The 25,499-nt window shown below is 43.8% G+C and overlaps 2 protein-coding genes across 2 annotated transcripts in view; one reads left to right on the forward strand and one right to left on the reverse strand.

Annotated features, from left to right (window-relative positions):
• Positions 1 to 1,902: 1,902 nt before the first annotated feature.
• mrpl11 (mitochondrial ribosomal protein L11) overlaps positions 1,903 to 25,499 on the reverse strand; it is a 49,835-nt gene continuing 26,238 nt past the window's right edge. Inside the window, exons 3-6 of the mRNA XM_079670402.1 lie at positions 10,294 to 10,389; positions 4,335 to 4,428; positions 3,844 to 4,003; positions 1,903 to 2,127 (exon numbers count right to left, since the gene is read on the reverse strand). Of these exons, the coding sequence (XP_079526528.1) occupies positions 2,019 to 2,127; positions 3,844 to 4,003; positions 4,335 to 4,428; positions 10,294 to 10,389 (459 nt within the window). The 3' untranslated portion in view covers positions 1,903 to 2,018. The remainder of the gene's footprint in view (positions 2,128 to 3,843; positions 4,004 to 4,334; positions 4,429 to 10,293; positions 10,390 to 25,499) is intronic.
• Positions 16,995 to 23,001, forward strand: tmem265 (transmembrane protein 265). Its single transcript, XM_079672601.1, has 2 exons — positions 16,995 to 18,880; positions 21,663 to 23,001. The coding sequence occupies exon 2, from the start codon at positions 21,665 to 21,667 to the stop codon at positions 22,724 to 22,726; it is 1,062 nt and encodes a 353-aa protein (XP_079528727.1). The 5' UTR covers positions 16,995 to 18,880; positions 21,663 to 21,664; the 3' UTR covers positions 22,727 to 23,001.

Below are 25,499 nucleotides of genomic sequence, written 5' to 3' on the forward strand. Positions count from 1 at the left end.
ATTTTATTCATTCACTGTAATGAGACAATTGTGACAAAAAACATTTCCCCCCCCTGGGATTATTGAAGTATTTCTGATTCAGAAAAAAACAAAGAGAAAAGCGGGGAATCTCCACGAGGATGAAATCTGCATTTTCTGCGATCTTTGCAAAAATGACCTACATTTTTTATTATTTGTCAAAATAGTTGGTGCCTATTTTTCTGTCAGTTGATTAATGGCTGCAGCTGTTTCGAGAACAGTCAATTATGGATGGAGAGGTCCTGAGGAAACCATACTCACATGCAGACTGTTATTGCTCCTCATGTCCAGAGTGTAAGTCACACGTTCCATCTTTGAAATGTCCTCAGACACCATTTCCTTGCAGCGCTGTGGACGAGGAATAATATCGTAAAGAATGAAATGTCTGCTTTTATCCTATAACTTTAGAATCTGTTCTTTATGCGCATACACACCCATCGAAAGGACAAAGGTGGGAATCGAACCTCCAACCTTGTGATGTATAGATGAATGTTTACTGCCTGGGAAACGGCAGACATGGATCCTGGATGATTCCCAGACCCAGCTGAACTTTAGAGGTTTGCGAGGGAACAATCACAGCAAACAATTTCAATCTAAACATGGACGTTGTAGGAGCCATTTCCTTAGTTTATATTATTTGATCTTTTTAGAGCCTGAGATTCTGTGGTGTATATTATTTATTATTTAATTTGAGTGCGTTACTCCTGCAGGTCGAGGTGCTGCAGCATAAAAGGAGAGGTGCTGACTGAAGCAAACAGTTTTTAGACCTTGCTGGTTGGGAGCGTCACAGCTTGGTTCTGTATTGTGCCTTTAACATTGAAGTATCAGTTTATATGACAAATAGTTTGTTTAAAAAGGTTTATTTATATTTGCCTTTTTTGGAATAAACTATCTTACTTTTCAATCACATCTGGACATTTCTATATTTTTTCTCTCAAACTACAAGCGTCTATTCCTCGGTCAGCCCAACGAGTGAATCACAAACAAAGGACAAAAAACAAATGGATATCGTGGTCAATACAGACGCACAGATTTAAGACCGATCCGAGAAATCTTAAACGTAACCCTTGATGTCGGTATTTTGCATATCAATTCAGGCAAATGCAATTTTCTTTATTTAAATACCAACAGAATAGTGAAAAAAAAAAGATCCCAGACTCAGAAGTGTCTGTAATATTTGGCTTCCACCATTTAACAATGGTTTTAAACATGTTTGAAAGGCTGGTATTTTGGTTCATTAATGTTTTAATTGAGTTTAAAAATGGTTGAAGTCTTATTGGTTATTTATTATTTCAGCATTGGTTTGATGTTTATTCATTTACATCAAACCAAACTCCTTTTGTGTTTAAAGCAAAAGTTCATAAAGTCATAATATGAAACTAATGTAGCCAGCACTTGCCCTGGGATCGTCTCGGACGAGACTCGTCCCGCGCTCACAGTCCACGTGATTTCTGAAATATTTCACGTGAGGAACCCTTCAGATCAGATTCATGAGAGGCGTGTGCACTCTAAAACATCTGCACAACCTGACAGGATGCCGAACCGCTTGGAGGAGAATTAATAAAAGATCACAACATCAAAGAGACTAAACATACAAATGCTTCTAAGACAGATTCATTATCTCGGCTCAAGGTCATAAACATATCCAAAATGTGAGCGGATGGAAATTAGCTCAAAGCTAAATCTGGCACTAAAATGTGGCTTGACACATTTTAGTGTTTTAAGTGTTCATTATTGTGCATTGTCCCCGCCAAATAAACGATTAAATGAAATGGATGTGTTTGTTGCCAAAAGGAATCTGGCGTTAAATATTTTCAGTCGTTTAGGAACCAAACAAGAAATATCTAAATATCAGATGTGAATAAGGCAGGAGAAACAACAACATAACAACGTACTGTTTATTCAGACACACAACATGAACAGTGTTTTTGTATGAATGCACAAATAGAGTCAATACAAATAGGAATGGGGGAGGGCCATGTTAAAAATGGCGGAGGTCTTTATTTCTTTTTGCCCAGCGCAACTGCATCGGCGGCGGCTGCTGCTGCGTCCGCCTTCAACTTCTCCTCCCTCTGCTCCAAGAAGAGTTTGTACTCATCAGCTGAGAGGCTGGAGAGGAAGGGAGGGAGGGAGGGAGAGAAAAAAGAAGAACATTATATCCCCCAAACTTACTGCTTCAGGAAAATCTTCTGTTCAAAAGTTTGAAGCCAAATGGCTACGGGCGGTGTTCCCTGAACCCCTAAATCATTTTGTAGACAAGTGATTTAAAATGTAATACAACTGAACGAACACGGTTGTCAAACACCACCAGTGGAGATGGGAATGTTAACTAAGGGACGTTCCTATTTGTTTTAGCTGTAAATCATTCAGCTTTGTGCTACATTAGCTTTCTCCCCCCCCCCCCCGGAAACAAAGAGCAGCGGTCTTGTTTCGGGACTCGCCACAGTGCAGCAGAACAGCCAGCCAGGGACAGATCCATTGTTAAACAGGCAGCCATTCCTCCTCTGACAGCACTCTCAATAAATCATCATGCACTGCCGCCTTAAGACATGTTGGGGTTTAAGTAAGGAGAGAAAGGGACTCTGGGAAAAGTAGAATATCATTAAGGGAAGAAGAACCAGAGGGGTTGTGGGGGTGTGCGATTGTGCAGGAAGACTGAACTGAAACAGACCCTGCTGTGCAGCTGATAAATCACACATAAAGGTTTGAAAGCAGAACAGGTGGATGATAAGATGCCAAGGGGAGTTCACATCTCTGATATCTTTCTGAAGCTCATTGCATTCAGTCGGAAATCCACATTACATACCGATTTGACAGTATTTACTACAAACAGTCCGAGTCAATTGTTTTTGAAGTAAGTATATGTTAAACGTACTTTAGATGTTGTATACAGTACATGACATTATACTCTAACTGCGGGGGTTGTTGTTGTTGTTGTTGTTGGGTCACATGTTGTTATATATGTTGTTTTGTATGAGTGGGGTTGCACTATATAACACAGTATAATGTTATTTAGCAACACAAACTAAACCCTGAGCCAAAGATAGATGAATACTGTCAGGGTCTTATTAAACAGAGTGGCAAATTAAGAAATAATGAGCCCCCGTGCTCGGAAGCATGAATAGGTCCCCGTCGTACCCCGCATTAATCACGTTTTAACCGTGAACACCTTCCCTGAGTTTTCAAGTCTTTATTACATTGTTTAACTAAGAGAGTGCTCATTTTCCTGAACGTTCAGGTTTCTTTACATACATACTGTCTATGTAAATATTGAATAGGACTTCGTGTGGATAGATGCTCAAGGTTTAAGGCATATAGATTCTTCACATGTTCCCTCGTTAAGATGAAGGGTCCACTTTTCTTCCAGGAGCCTGTGTGTCATGCTTGAGTTCATCTAAGCACGCTATAAAGAGCATAATAAAAAGGAACAAGGACCTTTTGGAGATCAAATGTGACGGGGACGTCACAAATCCTGACCTCTTGACTTTATAACAATAAATGATTTTGCTGCAGGGCTATTGTTTTATTGCATTTTATACTCTACTATCTACTGCACTGTGTTCATGTTATTTTGGCCACTGTGGTCTCTGTACTGCGCTCTCCTCTGACCTCTAGTGGCTGTAAGGGGGGATGTAGCAGCATCTACAGATGAGACAACACCTGCTGCTTCTGCTCATCTCTGCAGGAATGTGAGTGGCGTTTTATTTCTGCATGTTCTTGGACTGAAGTCAAAGCCTCTGAGAGCCCTACTCGCCTAACCCCAACCCTTAAATCAGCTAAAATCATTTTTTTAAAAAGGTCACCAAACACAGAACGAGGACTCACTCGTTGACGATCTGGATGCCCAGCGAACGAGCCGAGCCGATGATGCGCTTGACGACCGTCTGTAGGGAGGTGTTCCTCATTTTGAAGCAATCATCCTCGGCCTTCACCTGCGCAATCTCATACACCGCCCTCACCGACACCATCCCTGCTGTCTCGTGACCTTCACACACAAACACACACACAGGAGAGAGGATTCAGCGTTTGAATAAAGAACACAGTACCTTTTAATAAACGTACCAAAACGTTGTGGCACAGATAAGGAAGAGGTGGGGGGTGTATGTCTGTGTGTTGGAGGGGTGATATTAGGAGGGAACAGCTGACATGAGGCTGGAGACAAAAAAAAGTACAAAACTTAGGGATCCATAAGTCTCTTTTCCTCACACACCACCTTTGCTGCCTCCTTCCTCTGCAGCAGTTCCTCCGCATGTCATGCATATAACATCAATCACAGGAAAGCTGAAAACCGAGCCCAGTCAGGCAGAGAAACTCACCCGTCTGTCCCGCGCCTTTCTCAATCCCTGCTGCCTGCTTCAGGAAGTACGACACCGTGGGCCTGCCGATCCGAAGCTCATACGTTCGGTCAGGCTGTGGAGAAACATTAGGAATTACTTTGATATCTTTTATATTTTGTTAGCTTTAATCGGCTCTTAGTATATAGTGTACATTTGACGGATAGTCTTCATATTTAAATCGTTCACTGCCAAGATGTATTTATTTTCCTTTTTAGTTTGGCTTTATTTTCTATTTTGAGATGTGAATATTTTGTTTAGTTTGTTTGCATGCTGCTGTGATGATAAAATAAATCCCAAATTGGGATAAATAAAGTATATTTGATCTTAAAACCTTTGTGGTGAAAAAGGCTTTGTCCTCCCATGAAAAGAGGGTCCCACATGTTGCAGAATAAACACAGAATACCTGCAGTTTGAGCCCCTACTGGTTCTGTGAGGATAGTTTCATTTCATCAAACTTTAAAGGCTGAATATACTAAATGCATTTGTTTTTGGAAAATGATTTAACAATATTGTATTTAAATGATAAAGTATAAAGTATCCTCTTTATAATCAGAAACCAAAGCGTCCTTGGTGTTTAACGGTAGCTTCGGGTCGGACCAAATGTTCTGTATCTTTATGTATGACTCTTGGTATTTACTGACATGAATAAAAACCGAGTAGAAGCACAAACTGAAGATGGGACCAATGAATTATTCAACCAACATTCAGAGCGCGTCGCTTTGTTAAAGTGCACAAAGTTAAAATCCTTTATTATTGACGCTACATGATTAAAGCTAAGATAAACGTGTTTGTATCGACCGCTGCCTGCTCTCCACAGAGGCTGCAGTCGTCAGTATTCAAGTTCCCGTGATTGAGGGGTACCTGCTTTTTCTTTCATCTCTCTCAGAATAAAGCTTCCTTCATTTCACCCTCTTGAGCCTGATTCTGCACCGTGTTCATTGCAATATTTATTGAACAAAAACAACCTCAGCTTTTTCTCAAGAATATGAAAAGTGTTGGTTGCTGTTCCGCCTATAAACCCATTAATCATTCTGTCTTTGTGTTTCAGGGCTTTCAGGAAAATAAATACCTCTCGAAGATTACATAGTGAATGTGAGCAAGCGATTGTCCACTTCCAGTCGATACGGATCAATATCAGCATTTACTTGTAATCTTCTTTATAAATGTTTTGGTCACTACTCGGCTCCTCAGAGAATCCTTTGGCTCTTCCAAATGTGACGCTATCTAACGAAAGCAATGAAAAACAACCAAAACTGTGAGATTATTTGCTGTAAAAGCAAAAAGCAGATCTAAGGAGAACTGCAGAGATGGTTGATCATTCTGCAGCTTTAACACTAGAACCGCCAACGGGTCAATTTGACACGCAGCTGTTTTTTGATTGTATGTCACTTTTTTTCAATAAAATATTAAAGTCTCCCAGTCCGTGACTTTTCCTGAAAGTGCGTTACGTAGCACCCTTTGTTGTAAAATATTGTCAATATGAAGTCAGATTGAAAAAATACCATTTATACCTATATCCGCCAGCGGGTAATATTTACCTCGTAGAAAAAGCAACGTAAACATGAAGTGTTGCTATAGCAACGCCTTTTGTCTACTGCGGTTCCTTATAGATAGAGAGATAGATTGAGAGAGAGAGAGATAGAGATATTTGTACCTAAACAAAACACAAGTCTAAAACCTGTTTACATGAGGTCTTAATATTAGTTTATCTGCCCCCCCCCCCCCTGCGTGTTTAACTGTGGGCTAATGCACATTTGCTCTCCAGCCTCACTGACTCGCCCTTTCCATCCTCCCCTCAGGACCAAAATAAAAAACCTCTCTTCAGCATCACCGAGTTATTCTGATCGTTCCTTAATTTGGTCTCTGGCCGAAGACCTTTATGTTTAGATCTTTGAGTTCATCTCATGAAAAATGGGAGCAAAAACAAAAGCATTGCGTTTATATTTTTGTTCAGTGTAGCTTACATTTAAATCATCTGTGTCCTATCACCTCACCGCACAGGTAACGGTGTAAATACTGTAGATCAGCACTGACAGAAAATAAGACGACACCTATTAGTTTAAATCAGTTTTCTTTCCCTTCCTTCCTCATTTTTTTAATGATCTATAAAACCTTTACTGCTCCATAACTGTTTCTGCTCCATCCCTCCCCCGCTCTCTATTTCTGTATTTTTTTTTTTTTTTTTTTCATTTTGCCAAGAGTCGGAAGAGGCGGTAAATATTAGTTTTTAGATCTTTTTAATGGAGGAGAAAACAGCATTGCTTCATCAGACCTTTACAACCAACAGCTTTTCCATGGATGGATAAAAAAGTAGTTTCCTTTGTCGAAAGGTCACTAGCTGAGTCTTATGACAAATCACCTGCTCTGCGCTCTCATCTCGGTTCAGCCTACAGTTATTGCCCTCTGTTTCTTATTGTTATTTATTTATCTATGTGGCGGATAACAGATGATCAAAAGCAAACTTCCCTCAGATGATTTATCGATGGGATCGGTTTGTCAGTATCTGGTGTGAGGGTTAGGGTTAGGGTTAGGGTAATGTTGTGAATCGAGTGGCCTGTGTTCATCGTCCATATCATACGCCTGCCCATACCATAACCCCACCACCACCATGGGCCACTCGATTCACAACATTACCCTAACCCTAACCCTCACACCAGATACTGACTGGTTTTTGGACCCCCCCCAGACCCCCCCAATAGAGCAAATATGCACGTTTCAGAGTGGCCTTTTATTGTGGCCAGCCTAAGGCACACCTGTGCAATAATCATGCTGTCTAATTAGCATCTTGATATGCCACACCTGTGAGGTGGGATGGATTATCTCGGCAAAGGAGAAGTGCTCACTATCACAGATTTTTTCAGATTTGTGAACAATATTTGAGAGAAAGTGTTATTTTGTGTATGTAGAAAATGTTTTAGATCTTTGAGTTCATCTCATGAAAAATGGGAGCAAAAACAAAAGTGTTGCGTTTATATTTTTGTTCAGTGTATAATGATGTTTGGTACCGATACTGTTGGGATGCATCATTGAACTGTTGATTTAGATATCTGTTTTGGTTTGGAGGAGGTTTGATATGGCAGGGTGGCTTTTTGTTGTTGTAGATAAGGGGTGGGGAACCTTTTTCCTCTCAAGGGCCATTTACATTTTTCCAACATTCTCCAAGGGCCGTACAAATTATTGACCTCTGCTTAAAAATACTAAAATCAAAGCACATTCATTTGGCCTTTCTTTCATGCTGTGCAAAGAAAAAGCAACCTCTCAATCCAGATATCTTACCATGACTCGTGCATGCATTCACGTGCACGGTTGTGGCATGACCACCACAACAGAAAGATATGGACACAAGATGCAAATGTATTTAGTTTCCTATCCATGTGGACATGATTTAAGTGTGTGTGTGGGGGGGGGAACCTAACCTCCTCTAGGGGGGTCTGGGAGGATGCTCCTCCGGGAAGATTATTTTTTAAATGTTGAAGTGAAAAGCATCGATCTGGTGCACTTTGAGAGCAAAATTAGGAGCTCTATGGATACATCTCTCAACACCCAGATGAAACAGAACTAGCCGATTTCTTTTTCTTTATGGATATTTTACAAATCACTCCCCTTTCAAACTGTATTCTTGTTTATTAATAACAAGTGTTTTACTGTCATATAGCATTTTATACCTGTTTGCCTTATTCTCTTATTTTTTTATAATAACTATAATGACCATATAAAGATGAGCCTTTACCTCACTGGTTGGAGAAAAAGCTTCTTATATTCGTTAGCATAGCTAGCTAACCAGATGCTAATAACAACAAAGTTATTGACTGTATGATCAGTATGACAGATGAACAGATCGCCACTGGCCTTTCAACTAAAGAGACAGCCACGCAAAAACTGCGGCCTGTGTAAGGCTCCTTATGAGTACTGACATTTTTGGAAGTGCCGGAGCGGCGTTATGGTGCTCTCCGTCAGAAATACACCCCTGTCAGACGAGACATATACCACGTGATGACACGTTAGGCCCGTGTTGTGTTCAAGGACCCTGACCTTGGCCAGGAAAAACAGGCACTCGCTTGTTTAATTTTTTTGCGGTCTAGATTTCTTTAATTTTTTTCTTTTTTGCGTGTGTTTATAAATTACCTCGAGGGCCGTACCGAATGGTCTCGCGGGCCGTATACGGCCCGGGGGCCGGAGGTTCCCCAACCCTGTTGTAGATGAATAGTTATGCATTTTGTATCTTTTTGTATTTTGTGCCTTGCCTTGCCTTTGTGAGTTGACAATAAAAAGTAGAGAAAAACATGCGGTTGTTTGCCAAGAAATAGTTGCATGTTAGCAAGCTGGCATTAGCATTCAGTCACTAATAACAGAGCGACAACAGAAACCCTAAGTGAACCCTACAGGGACTAAAGCCATCGTTCGAGGTGCATGGGAAATGCAAAGAGATGTGCCTTTGCTTTGCAGCAAACATTTGTTATAATTGATGGTTTTTGTTTGTACATGTTTTTTTGTGGCCGGATTCGAACGTTGCACTGGCTCTTGCCTTAAATGTCAAATCATGTTATTTAAATGTTTCCCCAAAACATTATCATCATTATATAAAATCGGTAGAACCTGTCGATAAAAAAAATGAACTGTGTTTAGTTTATCCTCGATTAGACTCCTCTGATTCGTGTTTTTTATTTCCGTCTTCAATCCTTGTTAATGTTTTTGTGAAAGTCAGTCTGAACTAGGGCTGCTCAATTAATCGTATTTTAAATCGCAATTACGATTATGGCTTGCAACGATTATGCAAACAACGTAATCGAAATAAAACGATTTTCTTTTTTTCAAATTAATTATTTTTTTAATTGGTTTTTCTGTTGAATTATACTTAAAGTTCAGGGTAATCAACTGTTAAAAACATACTGTTCAAAAAACAATTCTCCAATAAATGTATGTTTTCAAAGTAAATGGATAATCGTTTTTAATAATCGTGATATCAATTATTGACCCAAATAATCGAGATTATGATTTTTGCAATAATGGAGCAACCCCAGTCTGAACATGCATGTGCAGGTCCATGTTTACTATGCTTCCCCTGGTCACCTTGATATAAGCATCGATCCGGTGCATGTTGCTCTCTAAATGTCTGCCAGAGAGAGCTCAAGCTCGAGAGGATTCGTCAGACAGCGCTAAACTCTCACACACTTTACAGGATCGCACCTCTGAGTCTGTGAGTGGGGATATTTGGATTGGGCCTTAATTAAGAAAAAAAGACAATGTGAATAAGTGAGGTGCAGGTAGGCTAACCAGGCGAGCCGCTTCCCCTTGATGCTTATATTAATGCTAAGTTCACTGCTCTCGGCTCAAGCCCCTCACCACACAGAGTTAGGAAGTAGTGGATTCTCCCAAAAAAGTCTAACTGTTCCGTTAAAGTGGGATGACAGTCACGGTAGGATGTGCTACAGACAAGCCTGAGGTGAACGTTGAGTTACTTTGGTCTCAGAGTCTGCAACATCCAGCAGGTGGCAGTGACGCAGAGTTCTTGCTGCATATTGCAAGTCAAAAACGAAGGCCTTTTAAAGGATTAGGCTTCCCCTCCTTCCATCACAACACCTCATTAAAACCCACAGTTATTCCGCCCAAAGGAAAAATTCCTGATTTGAAACAACACACAGAGCGGTGTGAGGGAGGGGCGTGACGAGTCAAACAATGTGTAGTTGTGTAAAATAAAATCTACAAGCTCGCAACACCTCTTTTCTGAGTCATTCACGTTTCTTACATGCACTTAATGCCTCTTGACTCCAAGTCCCTCTGGGCTTTGCTTCATTAATGAATGCAAATGGAAAGGCTTACTTCGGAGGTAGTGTATGAATAATGGAAGTGCTCTAGTAATGCTATGCAGCTATTGGAATTAAACACAATCGTGGGAGGGAGAGGTGTAAAGGGTCAAGGGTGGGTTCGAGAGACTCACCTTCACGTTGATCCTGATGGGGAGCGGGATGCCCTCCTTCATCTCCTTGGTTCTCTCGTTGAACTCCTTGCAGAATTGCCCAATGGGGATTCCTCTCTGCACGGGAGAAATAAACAAAGAAAGAAATGATGGAGGATCGCTTTCAAATGTATGAGAAGCCTGAGCTTGCAAACCTTCAGCTGAACGTCACTCATGTCACACTGTGCTGCAGGAATACAGATGCCTGTGCTGCTGTCAGTCAATCCATCACCAGACTTCACAGGGGTCTGACTATTTGCACACACGAGCGGTTCAGCGACCGCCGTGTGACAGTATGTATTTATATATGTGTGTGCAGAGAGTGTGTGGGTGTTTATGTGTTTGGGGGAGACATTTTCACACTTATATTCACTCTGGGATGCATCTCTCTCTCTCTCTCTCTCTCTCTGTGTGTGTGTGCAGCCTCTCTGTTGTTCCACACTGTGTATGTGTCTGTCACTCGAGCGATGACTGAATGCATGTTGGTGCCCAGAGCCAAAGAAATGCGAGTGATGAATGAGCCTCACATTTTCCTGCGCGGGCAAGGCCAACCGGAGCGAAAGCAAAATAGATGGGTGACATTAAGTCAACACTCGGCCAACACGGCTCCTTTGCACCATTCCTCTTTGGAGCTGAATTCAGAGGCAAAGACTAATAAATAATCTAATTATTACTGCAGGAATTTATACTGACCTTCAGCCGCCATCCTCCCCAAAGGCAACCCACTGATTGAAATGTTCATTTCAGAAATGAGAGGAAGGTATTTTATTCAGTTTAATGGACTTGCAAGCTTCTATTACTCCATGACAAAGCAGAGCACATTTCTCAAATTCTCATAATGGATCTGATGAAAAGTCAGCCATCCTGAGACACTCTGCGATGACAGCAGGCGGAAGACATTTATTTGAAGTTAACGGAGCGGAAAGTTCTCTGAACATCATCTCCACTAAAGGCCTCAAAAAGCACCTGGTGAATGCTAATCCTACACGACTCCGTTTGGGTCTGAAACACCGCTCATCACTCAGCGGCGTCTCGATGCATCTGCTAGCACAATAAGCAGATTGAAATGTAAACACATCACACGAGTCGAGGCAGGCTATTGTTTCAGAGCTGATGGGTGCTATTTGAATTACAATACGCTGCTAATGAAATGAAATGCAGCGGTGTCCCCAGGGACCTCACTAGGCGCTACTTCCAGCCCCCTTGCGTATTATTAGTAATCCCATGTCAACGCACAACCTTCTAACAGTGCCCTTCCCTACCTGCGCCTCCCATAAAACAACACAGCAAGGGTAAACAAACTGGGAGGGAGAACTGAAGGAAAGTCTAATTAAATATGGATTAGAATAAAAAAGGCGATGTTGCATACGAGTCAAATCAGACCCTCAGGCCTTTCCTCACACATTCAGCTCTCACTCCTTCCCCTCTTGTCGGATAATGATCTCTCCCAACGACTCGGATGGCCCTTTCATGCCACACAATACCATGACAGAGTCTCCCTGACCAGCCGGAGAAAATGCCTGATGCTTCTGAAATGTGTTTAAGCACGAAGACATTATGCAGGCAGAGGAGCGGCTGTTCTAAAGATAGACCGAGGCAAAGACTTCACACGGCCTCCCTGACCAGAAAGTCCTCCACTGCTATGAAAAGAAAATGTTAGAGCAAATATTTAAAAGAAAGCTAAAGAGGGGCAAATAAGAGGATGTGACACGACCCTCTGGGGGATAACACACAGTTTGCCCTGAGCTACGCATACAATGCAGTATCCACCAGAGACAGGTGATCACTTTTTAATTAAAGCTGTTCCACACGAGTCCGAGCATCTCATCGTGAGAAGATAGCAGGCTGAGGAAGTCTCATTTTGGCCCCGGGCTATTTGATAGTAAAACTGCGGTAATGATTTTGATTGAAGCATGCTGGCTTTAGCAAGCACAGCTTAAGTGTGGCAGGGGGATGGATTCCCATGAAAGCAAGGTCCAACTTCGCATGACATTTATCAGAGAGAGAGAACAGCAGCCGTTATGCCCCGGGCCAAATCTTTAACCCCGCTCACTGCATCCGAGCATCTAATCATCCTGGAGTCCGAGCGGCTGGATAAATCCCCTGTCTACCGCCATGACTGATTCAATCCCAGGCGCTCTCCAGTACAAAATGGCTGCAGCCCATCACACGAGGCCTTCCACGCCAGTTGTGGGCGAGGACATTCAGCCGCACATCTTCAAAGACTTCTGATATCCTTGGAAACGGGATTAAACGCTAATCTACCAAGATTTTTCCCGCCGTCACATCCAGCTACGGCAGGGGTCCCTAATTGCTAAATGATCCATTCAAGATCAGCGCGGCAGAGTCTTATTACTCGTAATTATGAGAGCAATTAGGAGTTTGCAATTAAAAATCTTGGAAGTGTCCGTTTGAATTGACCCTTCCACCATATCCTCTGCAGTCTTCTTTGACACTCCTTCCGTGTTAATGTGATTGGCCTTTCAGCTTCACTAACTCTTTTTAACAAGATGTAGCACTGGCGTGGCAGGATGGCGTGTGTGTGTGGGGGGAGGAGAGAAACAGGGCTGAGAAAAGAGAGACAGCTGTGGTATATTAAAGATGTCAGAATGTGGCCAGCAGTCGTCGTGCTCGATATTTGAACAATGAGAAGAGGTTTGTTTCACTGAGGTGAACAGCGGGAGAAGAGAGGCGCAAAGTGAGAGGCTGCAGGAGGTCCTCGTGAATATGGGTGAGTGAGCTTTGTATGTTTATGTATGAACACTTCGGCCTCATTTCGGTCTGACAGGACTATCCGTTGAAGAGTGGATACGTGTGCATATTAAGCTGCCAGGGACTGCTGACGGGGAGGAAGTGTTTGCTGTGTGTGGTCACAGGTGTCTCTGCCTCTGAGAAAACACAAGAGGGAAAATGGAGAGGAAGAGAAAGTGAAGGAGGAGATGAGAAAGAGAGGGTGAGGAGGTCAAGAGGAGTATTGTGCTTATGGAAGCGTGGCAAACATGGAGATAAAAAGGACCCAGACTCGAGATAAAGCCTTGGGGCAAGACGGAGGATTAACTGCCCAAGGCACACAAGGCCACCTGATAAATTGCCGCGGGCCATCGACACAGCGGAGGGTCTGGGATACGGTGAGGGAGGTGTTGCTGTGGAGAGAAGCTGGTGGGAGGTTAATTAAACTCTTCAGTGTGAAACACTCCCATTCATTACCTTGTTCATTTAATCTGCTTCGCTGTTGGCATTTTATCACATTCTGCCCCATTGTGCGTCATACAGCTGATTAGATTTCATGTTGAAAACCCTCAGCGGCAGAGGGGCAAACTGAGAGGCTGAGCCGCTCAGATTAGGTCTAACAGACACCAATGCACACAGCAAAACTAAATAAATGGAGTTCATGCTGGACATGCATTTTACCTGATTTTCTGCCCTGGAATCAATGGATTAGTCTTGAAAGTGGAAAATGGAAACGATGCTCACCCACAGTCTCCAGTGAACTGTGCTGAGGACACTATACCACCCTGTGAATAAGAGCCGAGGATCATGCTCACACAAGCATGAGTGGAGATCTGACCGAGCGTTCACATTCAGGGACTCTTCTTTATAAGCACAGATACAAGCCAAACACTTCAGCAGTGCTTACTGATCTCTGCTTAATAAAAAGGCAGCCTTCACTTTTTCCACCTGGCACAGGGAGAGGAGTTTTCCGTTTGAGGGCATGGTGAACGCAAGCAAGCGGGCGAAGGGTGGAACAAAATGGATAGCATCACGACAAAACATCACATTTTCAACTCCATTAGGTCCCTCTCACAGTCCTGACAGTGTTGTGCTTTTTGCCACTTCAGATGATTAATCACGTGTGGAGGCTGCAGCAGAAACACCGGAGCCTGAACTGCAGGCAGCTGAGGCTCCACGCTGGAGATGTCTGCAAAAAGATCACAAGACACGCTGATAGTGGAGGGGAGGCAGACAAAGGAAGAGAGACAGGGGTTGGAATAAAGTCAGGCTGCAACAACAACAGCGAGCGACGGTTTGACAAAGCCCGTGTGTGTTTATGGAGAGCTGAGGGATAATAGTGCATTTTGCACAATAAAAGGTTTAATTCAAAGGGGAGCTCCACTGATCCTCCACATCAAAGTCTGTTTCCAGGTCTCAGGGAGGACTACAGCATAAGTGAACAAAGTTGTGTAAAGCCTTTTGTGGCTCCAGAGGGAGCTCCACGAAATCCGATAAATTACCTCTAGTAGGGCTGTCACAATATTCTGACGATTGTTGCGGCAAAAGATTATTCAGAATACGAATATTTTGGAAATAACTAGAAAAGCAGCAAATATAATTTCAGAAATATTGCGTTTTGTCTCTAGGCAAACGCATTGCACTCAAAATACGAGTGTATGCAGTTTGAGAGAGTCTGTATCTTACGATCTGTTTACATTTCACCCATTTATTATTACAAAATACAGTAATTTACTTTATTCCACCCGTACAGTATTACATTTCAGTGTTTCCCACAGAATTTGATTCTATTTGTGGCGGCACCGCAACCCCCCCCCCCGGCAAGAAAAGCCAAAGGCCCCTTAACCTATTTGGGTGGCCCACGCATCCACCCCCCACCCTCAAATAAGAAAATACATGCAAGTTCATGGCTACTGTAGACAACGTTCTTGTTGCTCTGTGTTGCGTCCGGAGCTGAGGATCTGTGGGGTTTATTCTCCCAAAAATATCATTTACAATTTAGGCATTTAGCAGACGCCTTATTCCAAAGCGACTTACAACGACCAATTACAGGCACATTCTCCCTGGAGTAACTGAGGGCTAAGTGCCTTACTCAAGGGCACACTAGTAGTGGTGTTCCAGGCGGGATTTGAACTCGCAACCCTTCCAATCATCAGCCCACCTCACTATCCATTAGACCAGGGGTCCCCAACCCCCAATCCGCGGACCGGTACCGGGCCGCGGAGGTGTTACTGCCGGGCCGCGAAATAGCTGTGAGTTTATCCTAATATTTGTAGAATTATAAATATATAAAAATATTTTATCAAAACAAATTGGTTAGCATAAGGTCTCAGCCTCTCGTGCGCAGAGAAAGTTACAGTTGGTGCGCCAATAGGAAGTGGAGCAGACAGGAGACAGCCGTTTAATCGCAGACTGTTATGTTTGTGGGGGAATGGCAGCGCATACATTATTTGAGATATATTTCGAACTTGGACTTCATTTTAAGGATATTGCGGCCAGGGGTGTAGAGCTATTTTTTTTAAAGCCTCTTTCACTTCATGAAATGGCTGCAGCATCAGGAGGCAGCCTTTGAGAAGTGCAGCACCAGCGCATACACACCGCCTTCACTGTGTTCCCCACTGCAGGCTGCTACGTTTCAACCACACACACACACACACACACATCGAACGGCCCGATTATTCCCCCTATTGCTCGTTGTATGAAGGAAATGTCCGGTCACAAAGGCGCATGATGTGTGTGTGTATGTTCGGTGTGTTTGTGTGTGTCCAACAACGGCATTTGTTTTCAAATGACCATGAACAGTAATTTACACACATCTGGCCAACTCCATAGGTATGTGGGTGTTCCCAAAAGAAGTTAGTTTAATCTAAATCTCGATGTAGTGCTAAATGCTGTCGGAGTGCACCGGAACAAGCGCCCCGGTATGACGTTATTATTGCTGGCAAACAAGCCCAGGGATCTCCCTGACATTTCAGTTATATCAATATGTGTACAGTGGTCCTAATTTGTTTTAATTGTATCCTGGTTTTAAACTGTGTTAATATGTTTTGGATGCATATTGTTCTATTATTTGTTCAGGCTGTTACATACAATTAGCCACTGTTGCCACCTATATTAGGCTATATTATATTATATATTATATTAATATTTGTAAAGCGGTCCTAATTTTTTGTTTTAATTGCATCCTGGTTTTAAACGTTAATATGTTTTGGATGCATATTGGTATTTCTTCAGGTTGTTAAATACAATTAGCCTCTGTTGCCACCTGCTGGTGAGTAAATATTCAAATCAGTTAAAATTGGCAACAGGTCCGCACATTTTTTGTAATGTATGTGCCGGTCCTTGGCACAATAAAGGTTGGGAACCCCTGCATTAGACCACCAAAATAAAAATAAATATTTTTTTTTTTTTTTTTTTTATGAGATCCATTTATGGCGGACGAATAAATAAAAAATAAATCAATGTATGGGAAACACTGCATTTTAAATTCAGTTGTTTTACCGCATTTAACTTGCACCATCCCTTGCATTACTTCTATCTCTTCTTGCACTATATTTTAAATGTATTTATGTCTTAACTATTGTGTGTTGCAGTGGAGGAGCCTCAGACTCTCGATTGTCAATTCCAAACCCACACTGCTGCTACTGTGCATAATATAACAATACATTCCTTTGAAACTTTGATATCATATCAGAAACAAAAGCGTGTATTTATTACATGCTGAATAATTTACACAATATTATCTTATGTGTATTATTCATATGACATGAATACTGTTTATTGTTAATACCGTCAAGACACCCCTACCGAGATCACAGGCAACAACTGTCGGGGGTCAAGTTGCATCGTGGGTATTATAGCTGCCAGATTTTGGACAAGGAAGAAAAATGCTTGTAATAAAAAAAGGACAACATCTCCAATCCTCCTGCAGCTTTTCTGTCCATCATGAGTGGGCCATGCTACAGGGGAGCTCTTCACTCATGTCTTACACTCCGAGAGGACACATGTAGAAAAAGCCAAAAGGTGACGGGAAGATTTTTATGTGTTTGTGGAGGTCAGCCTCGGTCCTGATGTGGAGCATGACTCAGTGCTGACGCCTTTAGCATTCTTGGACAGTCTCTAAGCCCCATGTGTCCTTCCAAACTTCCCCAATCATGTCTGAAGCAAAAAGTGATGAGTGCACAGTCCTGTGGACGGCCGGCCCGCCTGGCTGCCCCTCGCCCTCCTCTGCTATTCCACCACTCTCTCCTCTCTCTGAAAGTAAGCCAGTGTGTAGAATGACCTTCAACCACACCCACGGGGAGGAAAAACAAAAAACAAAAAAAAGGAAAGAGGGGCTGGGTGGTGTATAGTAGCAGGATGGAGGAGAGATTGGTGTAAACATGAGGAGAGGGTGCAGCGAAAAGGAAAGATGGGTTGAAGGACAAAAAAAATGCTTGCTTAAGTGAGGAAAATGGAAAAATATCTCTTCTCTTGGAAGCCAGTGGAGCGCAGAGCTGAATCTGACAAGAAAGATGACTCTCCATCCCCTTTCACCAGTCTGATTAAACCTCACACTCTAAAATGAATCGGGCACACTGAAGGAGGGAGCGGAGGTCTTGAACCTTTGCTAAAGTGCACAATGGAATACCTTCAGATGGACCTGAAAGAACAAGACCTTAAAGAAGTGGTGCTGCTATGTGACATTTTCTTAAAAAACACATCCACGGCAGACAAAGAAACCAAAATTAAATGTTTTAATGAGGAAAGCTCTTTCTATAAAAACAGTTTCCATAAGATTAATTTTAGACTGGATCTGTTGCATACATTCCAAATCCTTCTGTTTAAGTGTGCAGTAAGCCTGGCATAGTGAGTTAATCTACAACAGAGGAATGATTTCCTTGTGTGACTAAGACTGTAAGTAGACAGAAGGAGGACTAATTAAAGTTGTAACATCTGCCTTCGGAGCTCTGAGTGTGTCTATAGGCGAAAAGCGGCTTTCGCTCCTCCGCTCTTTTTTCCAGAAAGGGGTAAATAAGGTGTGTTGCCTGCACTCTAAACAATGCAACTATTCTTCTGCAAGTACACAATCACCATGATTACCATAACCAATGAGTAGGCTATACTGTAACTGGGTGCTCTCACATATTCATAGCATCTTCCAGCTTAACTTCCCCAGCTGCTCCTGGAGGAGAGGAGGAGAAACTGAGGAGGGTGGGAGGTCTGGAGTGGAGCACGTAGCCTGCTTACAAATTAACACCACAACCGAAGTCGGACAGCGTGAGTGAGTTTCTCGCCGTCCTCCTCTCGCTGTTGCACCGCCTCGCAAAGCCATCTTCTCGGTCTGCGGTCTCCACTTTAATGATCCAACGGTGCCCCTGAATGCCGCTGCCCCACTTCTGAGCGACTTCCCCCGGCTGCTGCGCACAGCCGGAGCCCGACGGAGCCGCAGCAGCCGGAGACCGGAGAGACACACCGACACTGCGGGAGGTGACAGATCCGGAGCGGAGCCTTTGCAACAAACCACGCAGACATCGACCACGCAGACATCGGCCATGTGAGATCTGCACGGAGGGGGAAATCTCGATAAGTATGAGCCGGGTTTTTTTTTTTGTTCCTGCAAACTCGGGTGTGCTTGGCGTGGCTGTGGCGATGACTTCCTCCTCTAACAAGCCTCGAGATGAGCCTTTTCCTGGAGTCTAAACAAACACCCGGACTGTAAGAAGAGGACTTTATCACCGACAGATCATCAGACAATAAAATAGACTTTATTAGTCACACACTGCGCTTCTACTTGGGAGGAAAACGCCGTAAATCAAGCCAGGAGGATCCAAGCTCAAGTGGAAGACGAATGGTTTCGGTAACTATAGATTTACTTTACTAGCAGCCATGCACGGATAAGCACCTGCTTTTAATAGGGCAGTTATAAAACAGGTGTTGCAGAGAAGCGGTTTCACATTGATCGCTACATTTCCGGAGGATACAAGGCGTCGCACTGCATGCTGGGGAAGCTATTGATAATCATATTTTTCAAGAAAAAAAAAAAAACAAGCTTGATAACTCTGTAAAAAAAAAGAAATAACACAAAGCCCCTCGGGCAGCACTTGGGCTGCTACCTCACAAATCAACAGATGTTTCAGTCATGTGGCTCTAAGTCTGGAGAGGGGATTTATTCAGCAGGGCATTATCAGGGATTGCACACTGCCTGGCTTTCTATTAATTAATTAGTTTGCACACAATGGCATAGATGTTGTCCCGATGCCCTTGGTGCTCCACCTGTGATAACTGGGGGAGGATTTGCTCTTTGATGTGATTTGGAGCTCTTTCAGGGCTGTTTGTGGAGATAAACTGTGGGTGTACACAAATTAATCTTTGCTCTACAGATTTCTGTCCACACGGAAATCACCCAATACAAAAACAAGTGGCAACCCCACCCCCTGCTTTATCTCTGTCAGTGTGTGATGCAGGGAACTTGGGAGCTTTATTTTTGGCAGATAAGGCAGACATGGTGCAGATGGAGAGGCAGACACATGGTGCAGATGGAGAGACAGAGCCATGTGCAGCTGTGGCACACAAGCTTAGAGACCACAAGTGAAAGCAAATTGGGGGAAAATGGTATTGCAGTACAAATCAGAAGACATAAAAAATGAACACACCTTTCACCTGCACACCATTACATGCCATTACTCATGATTACAGCCAAATGGGTTGCCTCATCTTGTCAACAGCAGTGGCATTTTCCAGACAGGGATATGATGAATTTGGTCATTATTGATGAGCGTGGACACATGGACTGTCATCCCGGTCCCTCAGTCAGAGTGGAATAAATTACCCAGTGTTGACAGGGAGTCAAAACACAAACAAGGGGCTGACAGGGAGATTTTCTCCGGGGTGAAATTTAAGGCTCAGGTGGAGTATCTTGAGAGAAATGACCTCGAGTAATAGCCAGCTGCCACAGAGGGTGTAAACTTCTCCAACCCCCCCCAGCCCAAGCTGCAGATTCACAAAAAATAAAAGACACATTTAAAATCTAATATCCTCTCGATCTGCTTGGGGAAAATCACTCCATTTTGGGGGGAAATGATAATCAAGTTGCAGTAAGCGGTGGGACAAAAGGATGGAGACAACCAGATAATACGAATGTTGGAAGGATCCACGCCTGTCCTCCCACAATGCCTCGCATGCAGCAGATTAATCAGCCGAGATCGTTTCTTTCCTCATCGCTTTGATTCATTTGTTTCAGGACGAACTTTAATGTCTGTGACATTTCAATAGCCTTGGTGATGAATACATTTGGATTCATCCATGTCACGCTGGTGCATGAACTGCGTGTCTTCACGTAAGTGGGTGGAAGTCACTTTCTATCTGCATTTGAATATTTTCCTCTTCATCACTTTCACCCCTTCTCACCCTGAGCTTATTTATGAACTATTACCATCACGCCGTAACGCTTTATTAGGCATGTAGACAGCCAAGAGGCCTATTAATCTTTCACTCGCAGTTGTATGCTCCTTCTCCATCCCCCCACACCGAATAGACAATCTCAAACCCTCTCTTTCCCCAGAGGAGTTCCTCTTCTTCAATGATTCAGACAGCGGCAAGGATATGGCAGAGCTCCTGTTAGTCTTACGGAGAGGGAAGTGATGTGTCTTCCATCGGCAACATATCAATACACACTTTTCACTGGCAGACTTTTCTCAGAGGTCGCAATCGTGCTGACAATCTCTCGCTCGATCACCCCGAACTGTTGCCATTACGACCAAATCTGAGCTGATAGTGATTTTATATTATAATGCCATTGATCCAGTTGAGAGGTTGACACCCCCGAGTGGCGCTGAGCACATAACAGACAGTCCACTGGTCGGTGCTGTGATTTTCAGCTGAACAGGATAAAGACAGGTCGGTTCGATTACGCTGTAAAGTCAATGCTCATTTCTCACGCTTTGTCAATACTGAGGTTTGTACTGACCGCGGCTGATGTATAAGCTGCAACAAAAAAAAGAAATCCAAATTAGCATTGCCAGCATGCTCTCACCCAACTGTACACAGTGTGTGCACAAAGACATGAGTCGAACGCCTCCCAAACAAATAGCAAGTTATCAATATTCATCTGAGATGAGAGGGGAATTTGCGATTATTAAAGACTGCAGAACAGTATGTGAATAAACATGGCAGACCAAAGAGGAAAAGAAAAGGCTTTGACAGAGCACCGAGCTGCGCCTCAATGAAATGGATTAATAATGAATAAGACGAGTACAAAAAAAAAGCACAAAATAACAACAATACACAGAAAAGTCACGGCTGAGGACTAGGAAGGAATAATGTGAGGAGTTTTATGGAAAATAAAGACTATTTAATTCACTGAGCCACAGAGTTTCAAAAAAGCACAATTTAGCTTCTCAGCTTGAGCAGCCAGGATAGATGTAGCTTTGGACAAAGATGAAGGGAGCTCACTGCTTACTGGGCAGCCAATATCTTTAACCATAGCAACAGGCATCAAACTATTTTACAATGACTTTTCCTGCAGATTTGTCGTTTTTTTCTGAGCACAGATGGCGGTGTGTGGAGCAATGTGAGCAGAGTTTGAATTGTGCCCATGTTTCAGATTTACCATCGATCATACATCTGTATCTCTCTTTCAGGCATGGTGCCCACGCCCCAGGTGTGCGTATCAACCCTGGTCACAGTGAGCACGATGGCAGTGGTGGACCTCTACCTGCTGGAGCAGAGCATGCTGGGAGCTCGTGGTCCTCCAGGGCCGAGTGTGTGGCAGTGTGCCGTGGTGTTGCTAGGCGATCTGGGCTTCCTGCTCGCGCTGCGCTTCGTGTCGGCCGGCGTGATGTCGGAGGCGAGGTCGCCACGCCGCGGCTTTGCCAACGCGCTCTGGTTCCTCTTCCTGTCGCTGCTGCAGCTCAAGCTCTTCTTCGTCTGCCATAACTACAGGCAGGAGCGCCGCCCCCCCGACCCGCTGGCCAGGAAGACGCTGACGCTGCTGCTGTCCATCTGCCTGCCCTCGCTGTTCCTCATCCTGACGGGGGCCGACCACATGACCCCGCAGCGTAGGAAGCAGGAGGTGCGGAGCCGGCTCCTGTGGGTGGTGGTGGACCTGCTGGATGTGCTGGACCTGCAGGCCGGGCTGTGGGAGGCCCAAGGGGGGGTGGCAGGGTCGGGGGGGGTCGTCGAGCAGAAGCTGCCCATCTGGGCCGAGGGCCTGGTCTTCTTCTACTGCTACGCCCTCCTGCTGCTGCTGCCTTGTGTGGCCCTCACCGAGCTGGGGGCCACGGGCCTGCCGGGACAGAGGGGGCCCCGTAAGGAGGCTCTGTACCCGTGGCTCAGCTTGGTCACCATCAACATCTTCACCCTGGCCCTGAGGGGCACCGGCATGCTGTGGTACCGGGACCCCCGCGTGTCCACCGTGTTCCTGGGGAAGAACCTGCTGGCTCTGGCTGTGAAGCTGAGCTCCGCCTGGGAGAAACACAAGCAGGAGCGCGGAGCTGCCGGGGCGGGGGCCGTGGCCGGAGCAGAACCAGGAGACCCTACCCTGCCGAGCCAGGGCTCAGAGCAGGAAGAGGACCCGGCTCAGGGGAAAGCCCCCCCTTCTCATTTTCACACACTGTCTCGCTCCCAAAGCCACAATCTCTCTCATGCCAGCCTGGAGCCCGCAGAGACACCCTTAGGACCCTCTTTCATCTCCCATGAACTCTAGAGAGGATCTGAACATACACGCATGCACACAAAATGTGATCACACTCGGACCAGCAGGGCGAGTATCACAACCAAACAGATACATCGTTTTGAGTTTCAGTGCAACATTGATGGGTGTAATGCCGAGCTGTGGAAATGCATTTGACAAGCTTGGATTTCTGCACATTTTGTTGTGCTAATAATAACTCAAAATGCATTGCTGGGATTTGTGAGAGTGTGTTTTTTTAATTGAACACTGTGAACACATTTCAGCCTGTAAAGAATATTCCAGAAATATTTGTTGAAGTCTGCCTCTTCCCTTCTTTAATCATGGCACAGCTGCCCAAACTGACACAAATGTGTTGAATGTGTTGCGCTCCATATACAGTTTCTCATCTGTGATCTACTCTACGAGTTGAAATCATGTTGCTTGTCAGAAAAATGTGATCTTTCTTCCATTAGATGCCAGAATACAGACCGTGACCTTTAGTCTACATTTCTCTCTCTGCCCCTTTGCAGAGACCTTTCTCAGAGAAATACAGACGAGTGATGATTTACTCTTCCTTTAGCACCACAGAGCCAGGATTCAAAGCCCATCTGCATGTAAAACTCACTTTACACGTTGCTACAGTATTTCAATGTCGAGTCAAATCCAGAGGAGGCAAACCTTTTTGGCTTGTAGCCTCATGAATCATGGTCTATTCACAGGGGATGTTTCCTTCTTGCATTTTTCCTATTTGGATATATTTTAAAGACCTGAAGGGGTGAAGTTTTAAACATTCTCACAACGAAAAAGCAAAAAGTAAGAGAGCAAAATAAAATATGAACACAGATGTTTTCTCCTCATATGTCTTTAATACACTCATGACCACTCAGATGTAACAACGAGGAGGGTCCCGACACAATTGGTTGGCAACAGAGGTGTCACTGTGCCACAGCTTCGTTCAGACAAAAAGGAAACACCGGCTGGTCACTTTTTATTTTCTGACCAGGCTGACAGTGTCATCCTGCAGACTCTGTGGTTGACCATGACCGACAAACTGGTACAATGACATCTTTGTAATATTTAAAATGTAGAATTTTAACTTTAGCGAATGATTTTCTAGATACATGCTGTACCTATTTTCTGTTAATGCTAATACTCTCCTGCGGCAATTCTAACACAACACAATGTGCATAACTCAAAATGCCAAATGTTTATAAAAGACAGTTTCCATAAATAAAACCTTCCAATCGTAGGGCTTAAAGATGGAAATTGTGCGTCATCTTAATCCTACTCCAACACAAACTACGGTCTATTTTACAACAGTGTTTACAGAGACAGAATTCCAATGTAAGTAATCCCTTTACTGTTTCAGATCACATTTAAAATGTATGTTTTGCTGTCGTCTGTACTTGTTTCAAAGTCTCCTTCAGTCATTTAAAAAAGAAAGAAAAAGCTGCCTGTCCCAAGCATAAATCCCTTTTTTTTCACTTTAGTTTAACTTGCATTTTAATTATGGATAGAGCGCTTCATCCTCTTATGTGTTTTCACGTGGGTGTTGTAGAACATAGGCATCATGGGATTAAGGGTCAGAGCAGCAGGTGTTGCCGATGTACCGTTCAGTCAAGTGCCTTGTTTCCTCATGGAGCTGCAGCCTCTGAGTCCAGCAGGCGTACGCACGCATTATGTGAACCATGTGGGACTTGGACATATGCCATGTGTACACTGTGAAGTTATTCCACAGCTGTCCGTCGGTTACACCTCCAGGACAGAGTGTAAACTAATAAAGTGTTTCATACTCGCCTAGTGTTGACAGTTCATTGGCCATCATGTAGCAGCCTTATTGGCAGTCTGTCACCCACATAGGGTCCACATTATTCATAGCCAGGAGGCCCTAGGGACAAATAACTGCTTCATATGTTCAAAAAATGCCACTATATTAAAGTCAATGGGCCTGTGCAGTCACAGAAAATTGCATGTTTTTTTCTTATGCTGGAAGGGGTACATTCAAGCCAGAAAAGCAGACTCTTTGCTTCTCAGTGTGGCACGCTAACAAAAGACCGTCATTTATCACAATTATGCCGGCGGCCCCATCAGTTAGGATCTTCTCGCAGTAATCCTTGAGTGTGCTGTCGTGTTGTCTGCCTTTAATGTTGAAAGAGAGACGGGGTGTGCCTGTCAAGAGTTGTAGTAAGTGTGTGATGTTTTCAGAGTGCTCACAGCAGCACCCGCTGCCCTTTCCTCTTGGCTTTAATGATCCTATTAATTGAAATTGAGGCTATTTATCAAACGCAAGTGCTATTCGCAGTGCTTTATGCATGATTTACAGGATATATTTAAAGTATGTATTAAGACTAATGTACACACAAATAAATTCATTTCAGCGGGGGAATTTCTCTGCGGTTCATAGACTTTTAAGGAAAAACCACAGAGGGATATCCAGAGTAGTAGACAGCATCCAGCTCCAGCCTCCCCTCTTTCTTTCATCTCCGCCTCCCTCGCTCTCTCTCTCTACATTTCAAACAGCTCTGGATGCACTCCCTGTTGGGCAACTACTCATATTTCTATTCAACTAAAAGCAGCGAGGCCGGCGACGGCAAATGACTACCTCCTTGAATTTGTTACACCTGTTAAGTTTGGGATACAACGCTCAGAATGTTCCCTCAGCTCCCACCAACTCTCATGACCCGCTGCAGAAGAAGAGCTCTAGCCGCTCCGCTGTTTTCTTTCTTCTTTTGCAGCTCCCTATTCTCTCATCCATTCGTCTGTGCTAATTTCACTCCAGCATGTAATTATTCCCCTGTCAGTTTCC

Source organism: Notothenia rossii, assembly GCF_949606895.1.
Source record: "Notothenia rossii genome assembly, chromosome: 3".
NCBI classification, from domain to species: Eukaryota; Metazoa; Chordata; class Actinopteri; order Perciformes; family Nototheniidae; genus Notothenia; species Notothenia rossii.